This window comes from Vigna umbellata, chromosome 5 (genome assembly GCF_029865625.1).
Source record: "Vigna umbellata cultivar VRB3 chromosome 5, Vumbellata_1.0, whole genome shotgun sequence".
In the NCBI taxonomy this organism is placed as follows: domain Eukaryota; kingdom Viridiplantae; phylum Streptophyta; class Magnoliopsida; order Fabales; family Fabaceae; genus Vigna; species Vigna umbellata.
Genome location: NC_142169.1, coordinates 65,912,051 through 65,927,433, shown reverse-complemented (window position 1 = coordinate 65,927,433; position 15,383 = coordinate 65,912,051). Strand labels below are relative to the sequence as shown.

The 15,383-nt window shown below is 34.2% G+C and overlaps 1 protein-coding gene, 1 non-coding gene and 1 pseudogene across 5 annotated transcripts; all 3 read left to right on the top strand.

The window, feature by feature from the left end:
- Positions 1-5,230: 5,230 nt before the first annotated feature.
- On the top strand, positions 5,231-6,956 carry LOC124847566 (S-adenosylmethionine decarboxylase proenzyme 4 pseudogene; annotated as a pseudogene).
- Positions 6,957-9,326: 2,370 nt separating this feature from the next.
- Positions 9,327-9,409, top strand: TRNAL-UAA (transfer RNA leucine (anticodon UAA)). The gene has a single exon. It is a non-coding gene; the product is annotated as a tRNA-Leu (tRNA).
- A 1,580-nt stretch (positions 9,410-10,989) lies between these two features.
- Positions 10,990-15,383, top strand: LOC124847574 (putative protein phosphatase 2C 35). 4 transcript variants are annotated; one of them, XM_088092155.1, is made up of 6 exons: positions 10,995-11,518; positions 11,605-12,540; positions 13,459-13,590; positions 14,103-14,333; positions 14,609-14,666; positions 14,770-15,383. In XM_088092155.1, exons 2-4 carry the CDS (start codon positions 11,623-11,625, stop codon positions 14,331-14,333), a joined length of 1,281 nt encoding a protein of 426 aa, XP_087948281.1. In that variant the 5' UTR covers positions 10,995-11,518; positions 11,605-11,622; the 3' UTR covers positions 14,609-14,666; positions 14,770-15,383. The 4 variants fall into 4 exon arrangements, with proteins under 4 accessions (XP_047181050.1, XP_087948281.1, XP_047181049.1 ...); XM_047325093.2 differs by having other exon boundaries at positions 10,995-12,540; positions 14,908-15,383; XM_047325092.2 differs by having other exon boundaries at positions 10,995-12,540.

Genomic DNA, 15,383 nt, shown 5'->3' with positions numbered 1-15,383 from the left:
CAATTAAGTCTCTAAATAAATAGAATTATAGTAAATAGTCCTCTCTAAGCTTACAAGCATGTGACACAATCATTCTCCCTATATTTTTAGCACATGATTAAACCTTAAAAAGTGAAACTGTACGAACATAGTCTTTGATAAAATCATTAGTAATTCAAATTAGTCTTTGTTAAAAACAAAATTTCAATTTTTTGCACGAATAAATATTTTTAGACAAATTTATAAATTTATTGTCTCTTAAAAGTTGAAGTCTTAAAATTGTGATCATATTTAATTGATGTTGTTTTTTGGAAAGATAATGTAGTTAGAAAAAAGGATTTTTTATGGATAATGATACTTAGACAATATTTTTTTGATAATATTTTAACACTGTTTACATGTCATTTTATGATTGGTACATATTGATGTTTATGATTATTATTATTAATTGTGTAGTAATTTTGGACCAATCACAGAATGACATGTAGATGATGTTAAATTATTGTCAAAAAAATGTTGTCAAAGTATCATTATTTTTTTTATGAAAAGATGTTGTCAATGAATTCTTACGAAGAAGATTTGAGTGAATGAATTTGAATAAGAAAAAATAGACGGTGCATGAAATTTAGTGAAGATAGTAGTACTATGGTGGTGCATTGAGTTGAAAGAGGACATGATTGGGTAGGATTTTTTGCTGTACACCAAACTTGAATTGTAAAGTAGACGAATAAGACAGCTGACAGACAAGAGAGGATGAAGAAGGTGATGACGCAGCAGAATGATACTTGCAAGGAGCAATCAACAGAGATTCCAATTTTGCAAAACAGACACAAACATAGACATGCATTTGTTTTCAAAACCAAATAAGGGATTTGGTCTCGTTAAAGCACAAGAAGAATGATGTGTGGTGTATGGGAGCATAGGATCACACTGTGGAGTGGATCTCAATTTTAGGCCTATCGACAAGGAGATTCATTGAAAAAATACAACATTAATAAAATATGAGTCTAATCACATGAAAAATTAACACAAATCTATACTTAAAATTTAAAGACAATAAATTAATGCATCTTTAACTTTATATATGATACTTTATTCTTTTCATTTCTATTAAAATGTGAGACTTAAATTTATAGTTTAAATTCTAACCATTATGCTATACATTCCAATGTATGTGCCAACCTTTTATCTCATACATTTTCTTATGCTCGAGGCCTCACATCAATATTAAAAACATCACAAGAATCGATTAAAATAGGTCTTGGATTGTGCATGCATATTTTATTTTAGCTGTGGGGGCACTTTCCATTTTCAAGAGATTGCCCACTTAAAAGTTCACGACATGTCTTGTTTGTTTCAAAAAATCTCAGCACCACCTCCTAGGAATGATTCCTGTGGGAACCATCCTGCACAAGAATCATCTTTCCTAGATTTTCATTTACTTAAACATTTAATCACGCATTTGAATCAAAATACGAAAAACAAAAACTCCAAACAACAACAGTATATCTGAAATTAAAATTATTACTAATCATGCACTTATCCTAAATTTTTGTTAAGCATGTTCATACAATCATCAAGATTCTACTTTGATCAGAACTCCTCATATATCATACTCTAACAATCAATTAACACCTGAGGTGGGGTATTATTAAAGAGTTAATACAATGTTATGCTCAAATTACTTACTTTATTCTATTCAGTATACTATTCATTTCCACACCAATCAAGCTGCAACCATTAGATTTCTTTTGAAAGAAAAATGAATGAAGGCTCCAACCAGTTTTGATGGTATATGAATATTACAGGGGAAGCCTTTCCAAATTGAGTTGCAGCCTGGTGGGGTATTGATGAATGGGGAGTTTTGTGCGCATGGTACAGTGATGCTCATTAGTAGAGTGTTGTAAAAAAGAATTTGTAACAGCATTTTGATTTGTGCTTGTGTTTCAATTGGGTTCATGTATGCTGCAACTTGCGCATGCAAGCAAGTATGGCGGCTAAAGCCAGGTTGTTCCTGGGCAACTTATGGCATTGTCTTGCAGTTAAGGGCTGAGTGGGGACACCATGTCCCTGAAATCTCATTACCACTACAAACAAAGATGGACCTTGTTGTGCCATGAAGTTGGGACACATGTTTAGATTATGTGAAGCCTTGTGGGGTCATCCACGGTGGTTGTCTCGGGGGCACATATGGGACCAATCATGGGTTTGGAATGAATGAGGTGGAGGGTGAACAAGATGTGGCTTTCAGAAAGGTGACTATACTTTCAGTGGGACCAAACTTTAAGATTAAGATGGGTTTCAACTCCTAACTTTTTTATCTTTTTTCAAAAATCATCCTTCCCAACAATTCAATCTACGATTTCGCTTCAGACTTCCCATGTCAAAAAGGTGGCAGACTAGCTAGAGTTCTTCGACAAAACAAAAACAAAATTGAAAATGACAATGTTTATATTATATTAAAATTTTAAATGAGTCTAAAGTTTCACGTTAAATAAAAACAATAAAAACAAATAAAAACAAGAAAGGAGAGTACCACGAAGATCTATTAACCTATCGTTTTAAGATTTTAAATAAAAGATTATGTCAATCTCTTATGTAATTGGATTCAGATTTTATTGATGTTATATCTTTCGCATGAATCTCTTTCGTAGGTCCACCAGAATAAAGGTAGATTATATAAAGGTTTTAAGTTTAAGTCCCACCAGAGTAAGTCTAAGTCACACGTTGGATAGAAAAGAGAAAATAAAGCGTCGTATAAGCTTGAATTAACCTATTCTTTTAGGGTTTCAAGCAGATAGTGGTGTTAATTCTTTATATAGTTGAGCTCAGCTTTTAATGATGTTGTACTTTTTAGATGAACCTTTTTAGACCCAATTATATGAAGATTTTAAGTTTAACTTAATTCTACCATTTGTAATTATAAACTATAAATTCGGCTTATATGATCTTCATCTAAGGAAGTGAAAACATACGGATTCTTGCAAGAACCAATGTCTGAGTTTGTGTGTGCGGTTGCGCGTGTGGCTGGTTGGTTTGCCTTGCGTGTGAGAGAACTTAAGCTTGTGAGATAGTGTTTTGGGTTTGGTAGTGCGCGTGCATCACAAAGAGGTGGATATTGAGCTCATTATGGTGGCTGCCAGCCACAACCATAAGATTTATTGATGACGACATACATTCTGCATCATTTCAACCCCTTAAAACTGAAAAAATTTGATTCTAACTCACAATTTTTCATCATTGCCTTTCCTCTGCTCAGAGTTTGTTTCTTTATTCACTCCCCTTTACACACTTTCTCTTGTATTGGTACTGTATGCTGGATTTTGCATACCTTTCTCTTTTCAATTTGAAAACTACATTCTACCTGTCTTTATACTACACCAGGGAGAAGCTTCTGTATTGTTGATTATGCTGAATTATTGTTACTGATATAATGTCTCCAATACTCGTAAATTGAAAGTCAAGGAGACCACCTATATGATGGAGAAGTTAGTTTTACATGTCGGCAGAGACAGGTTACCAAAACTTCCTCTAAAAGACCATGAAGCACTAATTACTTCCTTTTACTTCAAAATTACTGTTACTTCTATGTCAGACTAGTTAAACATTATGATCCAAGTCAACTTTTATGTCCCAACAAGTTACATGACAGTTATTATATACGATCTGGGGTTTGGTTAGAAAAATAAAATAGTAAACTGTCATTATATAAACTGTTGAGCTGTGTATACAAGTTAACTAGACGCAGAAATAAGCATCTGGGGGTGTTATATTTACCAAAATTATTTTGATGTTGAAAATATTCAACTTTGGTAGTAACGCAATGATGAATGTTATTTGGATGTTTTATGAACCAAGATTTTAAAACTAATCACTTGGAGGATAAAGAGAATCGTTTTTAATTTTGATGCTGACACGTTTAACAAACAAGAGTGCATGCATGCTTTGTTAAACGCAGAAATGAAATTGTTAATTTAGAGAAAAATAATGATAATGCCACCTAGCTACATGAAACTGCATAAAGAATAAAAATGATGCTGGTGCTTTTCGTTTCATTCACGTACGGGGCTCCCCAATTCAAGGATATTTTCATTATTTACCTGACACGCCTGATTTCTTTTGTTTTATTTCATTTTGTTCCTCTGAAAAATAATAATTATTGTTATTCTAACGCCAAATATGGATGATATTTTGAGCACGTCAAGATTTTGGTTAATTAACACTTGCTATCCCAGCAATAGACAAAGATGTCTCCATCAACAGAGGTGTCTGCACTTTTCCATTATGCAGTGGCCATAATCTATATCAGAGTATGCTCATATCAAACAGAGTCACAAGTGATTGGGTCTTTTACTTCTAAGTTCACTTTTTGGTCACAAGATGTTCTGTTTACCCTGTTTTTAACTAGACCTCTAATCAAACCCCTCCATTAATTATCTCTAGAGAGCTCATAATTGTTGTTTAACAGAACAACAATACAACATCCAGCCCCGGTTTATGATTATTATGTCTCTGTTTTAATGGAATTATCATTGAAATAGTTAAGCTGAATGCCGAATTTTGACTCACCGAATCAAATTCCTTTCAATGAACAAGGTTTCAACTCTCTTACTAAATCTCCAGTTTCTCTGTCACTGTGAAAAGAAGTGTATGGTATGGTTTCAACACAATTATTTCTGCCATTTTTCATCATCAGTTCAACCAATCATTCTGGTCAAATTAGCCCCACTTATCTTTCAAACTTCAAATTCAATTAATTCTACTTTAAACTAAATTTTTAGTAGCAAAGCAAGCAAGGCACGGAACCAACTTTGTATAGCAGAGTCCACATCGTACAAAATATTTTATGAAATGTTAAACCACGATAATCCACTGTCAAAGCATATAAAAACCGGATTAAGAATAATAATAATAACTGGTTGAACCAAAATATTTAAGAGTCGTAGTCAGTGTAAGCATGTAATGCCATCAAATCTCTTAAAGATTTATCTGGAAAAGCAAATCTTTTAAAAACTTATTCTTTAGGAAGATTTGATGGTGGGAGTGAATCTTTAAATGTTTACCTGTGATTTGAAACTTACTTGTGTTAAGTTTTTTAATATTTTAATATTAATCATGTTTAATATAATCCAAGTATTATTAGGAGTTTAAGTAGAAGAGAAAACATGTAAAGGATGATGTTTGAGGTGTGTAAATATATTATAGGAAAAGCAATAGTTGTATACGTAGGTAGATGTTTAGAAGAATGAAAGAGAGTGGTGGAGGCAATGAAGGAAGAAGAAATGAGTTAACGAGCGTGGTGTGTTGTTGGTGTCTGTGAAGGAAGGTAGAGAAGAATGAAGTAAAAAAACATAACAAAATTGTTGCATATAATCATCGTATTCACTTCATAATGGCTACTATCATCATTCTTGGTTCCATCACCCGCATGCTCACACCTCTCTTCTAAACCCTACTTCCTTCTCACTCTCACTCACACACCTATAAATCCAAATCACCTTCCTTCCTTTCCCTCACCTTCCCCTCACCACAAAAAACATTACCTTTTCTCACCAATGGCATTCGCATTCTCAGGTTTCGAAGGCTTCGAGAAGCGCCTCGAGCTTCATTTCTTCTGTGACGACCCAGCCCTGCTTCAACTGGGTCTCCGAAAGCTCGACTTTGATTGCATACACCAAACTCTGCAAGAGGTTCAATGCACGGTGGTTTCAGCCGTTGGAAACTCCTACTTCGACGCTTATGTGTTGTCAGAATCGAGCCTCTTTGTGTACCCAACAAAGATCATAATCAAAACCTGTGGGACCACGCAGCTTCTCAAATCCATGACACCATTGATCTTCTACGCCCACACCCACCTCGGCCTAACGCTCTCCTCCTGCCGCTACACTCGCGGAACCTTCATCTTCCCTCTGTCACAACCCTTCCCTCACACGAGCTTCAACGACGAAGTCACCTACATAGAAGCGACGCTCCCTCCCAACCTGTGCTTCCGAAAAGCCTCCATCATGCCCTCCAAGTCATCCTCCCACGCCTGGCACGTCTTCACCGCCACCAGTGACTCCCACGCGCTCTACCACCACAACTACACGTTGGAAATCTGCATGACGGACCTCGACCCCCTACTCGCAGGGAAGTTCTTCCGCCTTCCCGGCGACGGCAGAAGCGGGGACTCGGCCGGGAGGGAAATGACGGAGCTGACGGGGATCGACGGGATTAACCCGCACGCGTTGGTGTGCGACTTCGCGTTCGACCCGTGCGGGTACTCGATGAACGGCATGGATGGGGAGTGGTACTCGACGATTCACGTGACGCCGGAGGAGGGTTACAGCTACGCGAGCTTCGAGTGCGTGGGGTCGAGGTCGAGTGAGGTGGACGTAGTCCACGTGTTGAGGAAGGTGGTGCAGATATTCCGACCGGGGACGATGTCGGTGTCGACGACGTCGTTGGGGAACGAGGTTTGGAGAAAGGTGGCGGGTGCGGTGGAGCCCATGGGGATGAAATTGAGGAGTTGCGCCATGGACCAGTTCCCGGATTCTGGGAGTGTGGTGTTTCAAACGTTTTCGCCGCTTCGTCGGAAAAGTGGACATTAGAAGTAGTAGTATGCGGTAGGGTGTAGGGGAAAATTTGAGGGGTGGTGAGGTGGCAGGAAGTGATTGGTATTGGTTGGTTTATTATGGTGGTGAATATATGGTTTGAGTGGGGGAAGAAAGAAAGAAGTAACAGAGGATTGGTTTTGGAATAGTAAGTAAGTGGTGGAAGATCATGATAATGCACCCCACTTAGGCTTGTCACGCCTCGGATTTTTTAGCATGTTTTAGTGCCTCTAAAAGTGCTCTTTTTTTTTTTCCTTTTTTTGAGGTTATATATTCATCTTCCTTTCTTCCTTCTCTGTTTTATCTTTTCGTTAGCATCTCTACACTCAAATTAACCACTCTTCATCATTTTGTTGATACGTAAACTTATACAACTTATGAAGGATGCAGATGCATGTAGTAGGCTTTTACTTACGTCCAATGCCACATTTTCTTCTGCATGCCCTTTCGTCTCCTAACATTATGTAAATCCACAAAATACAAGTAAAAACTTTCTCGATAAAATAAATAAGCCTACAAGAGTAAGAGGCAAAAGAAAACACAGGTGCAATTTTTAGAAAAATTACCGAAAATAGATAAACCGTGGTGATTAAGGTTGCAACTTCATTATAAAATAGGTCACATACGTTAGTTTAAAATATTTTTAAAATTAAAGTCTATACAATTTTACTTCATGGTTTTTTATATTAAAGTCATGTAACTGGAATACTATCTTTATCAAAAATAAATTAAAATTATGTCATTTTGATTCGATTTAAAATACATGAAATATAATTATTTCAATGTATAGGATGTTGATAAACGATCATTCTAATTTTATGATCTTTCTGATTTTACTGTGTGATTTCAATATTGATCGTCCAATCATCCGGTTATTATTGTACGGTCGATTGGTCTGTTCAAAGTATACCTGCATAAAACACTCTGATCCTTAAGTGAGATATATGTTTCTCATGAAATTTAGTATAAGCTAGGTAATGAAAAAAATTATAATTTACCTTGACTTTAAACTTGCAATTATAAAACTCATAACAACAATTAAATCAAACTTGTTAATACATTTATAGTCGTTATTATTCTCATTAATTATCCATCAATGATTGTTATCACTTATCGATTAGTTTTTAATTGTCTCAACGGTAGTCTCATTATGATTTGTTAAGTCGTGACCCGCTCCTCGTACAACTTATTTATATTTATAATTTTTTTTTAAATTATCAAAATAGAACGAGGGTATGAAACTCTCATGTTAAAAATTTTATCCTTTTATGTTTTTCTATTTTTGAGGAAGATATACATATTTATTACAATATTTTTATTTTATTTTAAAATATAACTATTGTTTTTTTAGAAAAAAAAAGAAGCTTGGTTAATAAGTCTATAAGGTCGATTTGACCTTAAGTTCATTTAGGTTTCAAGTTAAACAGTATAAAAAAACGAAATAATTTAATTTAACAGAATTTTTTTACCTGTCTTGGTTCGTTTTGTTAGTTTTTTCTGTTTGATCTAATTGGACAATTCCATTTATTTTGATTACTCTAGGAAAGGTTAATGATCACAAAAATGGAAGTAAGAAAATATGAGCTTGTCATCATATAGAATAAAAACATTAGGTATAAAATAATAAATGAATGAAGTAAACTATTCAAATGGTTTAGTGAATATAGGCTAAATATTTCTATGTTGACTCTAACAATTCAACATTTTTAAACTCATCAGTGGTTGGTAGATTGATTTATTATATATATTTTTTAATTGTTCAACTGTTAAATGTATTTAGTTGATGAAAAAAATTTGATGGTTTTAAGTAGACATAACATGCAACTTTAAATGTTAAACAATCGCATCACATGATTATCACTCAAATTTAAATGATTATTAAATAGATTAATCGATCTTATAGTTAAAATTCACATAATTATCACCCCACCATGCAACTCTTTTTTTTTTTTTTTTCTGGAGAGAAAACACAAGACAAAATGAACAAAAAATAAATAAAAAATTGCCTCTTGCCAGCATTAATTCAAATCTCATAATTTTACAATGAATAAATATTCCCCAAATGTACCAAATCCACACAAATCAATTGAAAATTTGCTGACATTTGGCAAATGAAAAACAGGGGATAATTCCTTCATCAAAGTTTCAAATATTCCCAAAACCCCATCTGATTCCTTCCTCTTTTTCATTCTCTTACAAAAATTAAGCAAATAGTTATTTTGTCATCAATTTTATATTTATTTTCTCTTTAACCCTTCCCAACACACAGATGTATTTTGTTTTCCTTGTCATTCGAACTTTCTAATGTAACAAAACATAATCCTATTGTACATTATTCATTGAGAAAATGTGTTTTTAGGTTGGAATACATGATAAAAAAAACATCTTTTTTATTTTTCGTAATGCATGAAAAAATATTGGAATGTACAAAGGAGAGTTTTCTTCCTAACAAAATACAAACGCACCTTGTTGTATGATAAAAAGGTTATATTTGAGAAGAAAAAATAACAAATAAAATGGGAGTGAATAAGGAAAGTTTTCATGAAGCCCACTTTACAAGCATTAGAGAGCTTTATTTTATTCCTTCTTGGAACCTTTTGAGATTAGATAAGAAATAGAATAGAAAAAAGAGTATTCAAATTTTAATATTAATAAATTTAAATTTAAACTTTGCAAAAATAATATATACTTAATAAATTACTATATGATTTAAATGATTATTAAATATTTTTATTTCAATAATTATAGCATCAAGCTGGTTTGCCCGAGTGGTTAAGGGGGAAGACTTAAGATCTTCTGCACATAAGTGCGCGTGGGTTCGAACCCCACAGCCAGCAATTTTTAAAAATTCTAATTTTTAACAAATTAGATATATTGATGGAACTTTTTACATTAGGATTTTTAATGTTTTTGAAAATACACGTTGCAGATTTAGTTAATGATAATAAATGCAATCATAATTTTGTGATCCAGCCTTTTTCATTTTTCTAAAATTATTACTTTACTCAATCTAACTTTCTTATCGATATTAAAAATTAAAAATGTGGTTACAATATAATAATTTAAATCAAAATAAATTAAATAATTTTAACATATTGTTTCTTCAAAATTAAATCAATTGGTTTGAGAACATTTTACACTTCATGTGAAAAAAATTAACCTGAAAAAATAATGAATATTTGTTATTTAAAGTTTGTATATAATCTTAAATTAATTGTTTTTTCATTTTTCTAAAATATGTAATGTCTATAATATATAATATGTTACATATTGTACAATTTTTTTAGCCTATTTCTCATATATATTTTTATATTAAATCAAACGAATTAGAACGATATATTTTTCTTATATTATTAGATCATATGGATTAGAGCATGATAAAATATATAACAATCCAATCTTAGAATAATTATTTTTTTTCAAGTTTCATGTCTTTTATTTGCTTGTATGTGTAAGTTTCTGTAATCACATGTGAGATCCAAACTCAACCCAAAATCTTAAAATAGGCTTTCAAGATTAATTTTTGCGCATATAATTGATATTTGGTTATTTTGTTTCCTGATTGGTTTATTCCGAGCAATATAAACTTTCCTAATAAAAAATATCATTGGTTAAGATTCGTTTGATGATTATGTTAAATTATAAACGTATTAATTTGAGTGCAGATTACATGTATTTAATGATTTTGATTATTCAGTTGCTACTGTTTATTTTGTTTATTAATTCAATAATTTAGAAATGATCGATTTATATACGTTGAATGATTTTAACAAGCTTCGATAGTTTTTTTTATGGACTTCATTATAATGTTGGATAATTAAATAATTGAAAACGTGATGAGTGATTCTTCCCCATAACAATGTGATTTATTGTGGACAATTAATAACATTACAATAATCGAAAATGATTTTTATAATTGTAATATTAAAAAAAATCTAACAATTGCGATAGCATTTTGTAGGCATGATAATAGGAGGCATGAGATGAAAAATTTAGTTTGAAACATTTATGTTTTGGAAAGTTTAGTTTGAAACATGAAAGTGATGTCTCAATAATTTGAGATTCAATGTGACATTGCAAAATATGAGGCAACAAATGACGCAGCACCTACCGTTAGTGATTTGATTAGAGGAGGAATTAACGACATTAATTAATGGCTTAATTTTTTTCAATTTTCAACTGGTCACAGCTTTAAGTTTTAGTGCAAATAAATGTATTGATTTTAAAAATAATAAATGACCGTTAGAGTAAAACTATTCTCAAAATGATATAAAACCTTGATTAAGCATTTTGAATTCCCAAATCCATTACATTAAATCTTTTCATTACTAAAAAGTGAAAGAAAATTTTCAATCACCCTATTATCACTGTTTTCATCCATTACACTTTTTAGGAGAAAGAAGTGAAGAAGAAAAATTTATAAAAAGGAAAGAAAGAAAATTTGGAAAAGAGAATTGTGAGTTTGCTTGGAAGAGAAAGAAATGGAAGCATGCACTCATGGAATAGAATAGAATAGAAGAGAAGAGAATCTGGAATGGTGTCGCTGTAAGTGCGTGTGCGTGTGTCACTGTCGTTCTCTCGGGAGAACAAACCAGAAACAAACCCATTCCCTTTGGAGTGTTGCTTCCTTCCATCATCTTCCTTCGATGCTATGCTCCCTCTCTGTTCCCAAACGAAAAGTACAATTCTTCCTTTCCCTTTCGCCAGCCCCACTCCACACGTTCTCAATGCCAACCCAAACCCCAAAATGTCTCTATCTTTTCGTGGGGTAACCCTTCCTCTCCCTCTAGGGTTCACCCCCTTTTCAGTTTCTGTGGCCTCCTTCAAATCATTCCTTTTTTTTGTTCACTTCTTCATAATTCTTCACTCACCCTTTTCTTTTTTTGTCACCCTTTCACCACAACTTCCTCCTCAAAATCCCAATTCCTCCCCTCCTTGTCACTAGGGTTTGTTTTTCTTTCCTCTTCTTTCTCAAAGTTTCCACCTTGGAGCCACATTGACCTTTCCTTTCTGTTTTTTTAATCTCTTTTAGCTTCTTTACTGTTCAAGCATGGGGTGTGTCCATGGCAAGTGCTGTACCCGTTACCCTTCACCGTCAGTGGGTGGCTCCAGGGACTTCAGAGAACTTGGCCCTTATGGTACCCAGAGGAAGCACATTCTCACTCAGAGTTCACTGCAGTTTGTTCCCGTTCCTTCCCATAACTTCACTTTAGAATACTCTGTGCTCACTCAGAGAGGGTACTATCCTGATTCACCTGATAAGGAAAACCAGGATAGTTTCTGCATTAGGACACAGTTCCAAGGTAACCCAAGTGTCCATTTCTTCGGTGTTTATGATGGGCATGGCGAATTTGGTGCCCAGTGTTCGAACTTTGTTAAGGATAGGTTGGTGGAAAATTTGTCAAGTGACTTTGCATTGTTGGAGGACCCTGTCAAGGCTTACACTTCTGCTTTCTTGACCACGAATGAGGACTTGCATAAGAATGAGATTGACGATTCCTTGAGTGGCACCACTGCAATTACGGTGCTGGTCATTGGGGACACCCTTTATGTTGCTAATGTCGGTGATTCGAGAGCAGTGCTGGCTGTTAAGGATGGGAACCGGGTTGTTGCTGAGGACTTGTCCACTGATCAGACACCATTTAGAAGAGATGAGTATGAGAGAGTGAAGCTTTGTGGGGCAAGGGTTTTGAGTGTTGATCAGGTGGAAGGGCATAAGGATCCGGATATTCAGACTTGGGGTGATGAAGAGAGTCAGGGTGATGATCCTCCTAGGTTGTGGGTTCAGAATGGGACGGTGCCTGGAGCTGCATTTACAAGGAGTGTAGGGGATATGTTGGCTGAGACTATCGGTGTAATTGCTGTTCCTGAGGTGTCAACGGTTCAGCTTACACCTAACCATCTTTTCTTTGTTGTTGCAAGTGATGGGGTATTTGAGTTCCTATCCAGCCAAACTGTTGTTGATATGGTATGGCCTGCAACTTCATTCTGATTTATAAGCTTTAGTAATAATTTTGATAATATCTTCATTGGTTGAATTGTACTTGTAGTTATTGCAAGACTTATTTTCTGTTCCTTTTGTAGTTTTAATGATGTTGTTGTATGTTTTCTTATGAAGCTTGAAGCGTGCAAGTTGCAATTTTATTTTTTTTGTTTTTCGTGATGTAATTATGTTTTCTTGCTGTACGATACTACTAGAGATTTTCTGTTATGTTGTATTTTTCTCTTTTTATGCTTATTTTTATTGGTTGCGTTGCGTGGAATAATGTTTTTAACCCATTGCCGTATTCTGTCTTACAACTCAAATTGGTGTTTGCTAACATCATCCAATCACATGTCCTTTCACTCTCATTCTGTCATGCTTTGAATTTAGATCTTATGACGACATGGTGTTTTAATGGTATTTAATGTGTAGTTATTCTTAAGAGAGAAGGGTATATTAGTTAATGTAATCTCATAACTTTTGCGTTATATTCTTTTTTAAGATGAATTTTTATTTTGAGGTTTATATTTTAAGGCCTATTTATTTTCATGCGTATTAGCTCGCATAATTATGTAAGCTTAATCTGTAAATGGTTCACGGGACTAAAAATTAATGGTTAATGATTCATATAACTCAACCTGTGTAGGTTTGTTTGGTGAGAAAAAAAATTCCACATCTTGCTTTTGATCATTTTGATTATTTGCATTAGCATACACAAATATCCAATGCTTGTTGTCCTGTTTAATACATTTTCACAAATTATTGTGAGCTGTATATGTACAAATTACCTCCCACTAGTTACCACTTATAGTTTTTGTACTATGGTTTCTAGTAAATCTGATAAGTAGAACTATTATTCGATGTCTTGTCTTGATGAATTCCTTGATTTCTTTTATCGTGCAGGCAGCAAGTTATTCAGATCCCCGTGATGCATGTGCTGCCATTGCTGGAGAGTCATATAAACTATGGTTAGAACACGATGGCCGAACTGATGATATAACAATTATTATCGTTCAGATCAAAGGCCTGTCTAATGTATGATTACTTGAGTACTTCTTTTGCCTTATCTTGTTTTTTTTCTTCATTTAGTATTGGGTACAGATTTTAGACTTACAATGTCTCTAAATATTCTCAACCCCTCACTGGCCAGCCCCAAAATGTTTAGTGGTGGTAAGAAGTGACCGATTCTGGTGGAACCCCTAGAGAATTTTCTCAGGTTTATTCCTATTCTGTATTGAAGGTTTTAAATGTGTGTAATACTATATTTAGATGCTATCAGAGGTTTATAAATGAACGATGATTAAGTTTAGTCAGCTTTCAGGTTTGGTTACTCATGACTACCATATGGGGATCTATAGTTTACCAATCTCTAGAAACTTGTACTTCTATTAAAAAATACACAGCAATACATTACCCTTTTGTGTCTCAAATGCATTTCCTTAATGAATGCTATGTTTTATTGAAGAGACAAACTCCCTTTCTGATTAGATTCATTTGAATCTTTCTCATCTTATAACCTAAAAACCTAATTTTTTTCTTTTTTGTAGTCAGGTACATCTGGACTTGGATCAGGAGAGGTCAATGTCAGCACTGTAACAAGGACCAAGAGCAAGAGGGTAAAGGGAGCATCTGAATTATCTGCCACAACTGGGTTAGATGTTTATCGTTCGGTCAGGAATGGCTTCTCTGATTTACAGTCCTGTCCACAGCATGTGGTCTCAACTAAAAGCCCAGCCATAGTGGTCCCTTCTCCAGCTTGTCCAACATCTGTTACATAGGTACACTCACACTAGCATTGTTTAATATTGATCAGTAAGGTGTGCTAGCAACACACTCCTTAGTGGTTAAATTTTTTTGAAAACTATAAGAGTTATGAATTAGGTTCATTAAGTAGGGATTGTAACCTACAAAATTTTCATGATTTTCGATTAGTTTCAACTTGAGAGTGTGTTAAAAAGAAATTATTAAGGATTGAGTTGCCACCATTTCTATTAGTTATTTGGTCAATATTGTTGTTAGAGTTTCATTTCATTGTTCCCTTTTCCATTTACAGGGATTGGAGAGAGGCTTTAAGGAAGTTTAGTATGTATGCTTATACTTTCTCCTTGAAGGTACATTTCGCTGTCTACTCTTCGATCTTCTGCATTACAGCCATAAACGTTGTTTATTTGTCACTATGGTTCATTAAGCCAAATTGCTGACCCAATTTGTCAGGCTGCTGAAGGTTACTGATTTGAGGTTCATTATCTTGGATGCTGAAGGATCCTTTTCAGAATGTAGAAAGAACAAATGATTAATAGTCATTTTTTTCTGTTCTCAATCTCTTACTAATTCACTGTCATAACCATACAGAACCACTTCAGGAGTAACACTAAAACTTGTCCTCCTGAGTAGCTAGCTCTACGTCTCCACTCCCCAAATTGAAACTTTGGAAAGAGGTCTATAAATAACTTGGGAGAAAGGAGTTTGGCTGGTGACTAATTGACTACTAGGATTTGCATTACATTGTAGTCAATGGTCAACTTGGAAGACAAGCCATGTGCTATTTAAAATGTAAATCCATTATCCTCGTCCTCATGCTGGATCCTCTGTATCTTTTACAAACATCTGAATTCTTTGTATTGCTTTTGAAGATTAGCTTCACATCTTTACTGCAAATTAGTGACTGACTCAATGAATGCTTGGGATTACAAGTAATTAACCCATTTTAACACCTAAGTTGTTGTAATTTACTGTTTCATTGTGTTGGGTTTCGTAAAATGAATGTAAGAAAATTGTTAGGAATATGCTTTTCAGCAATGACAGGAATATGTTTTTTATTAGGTAAA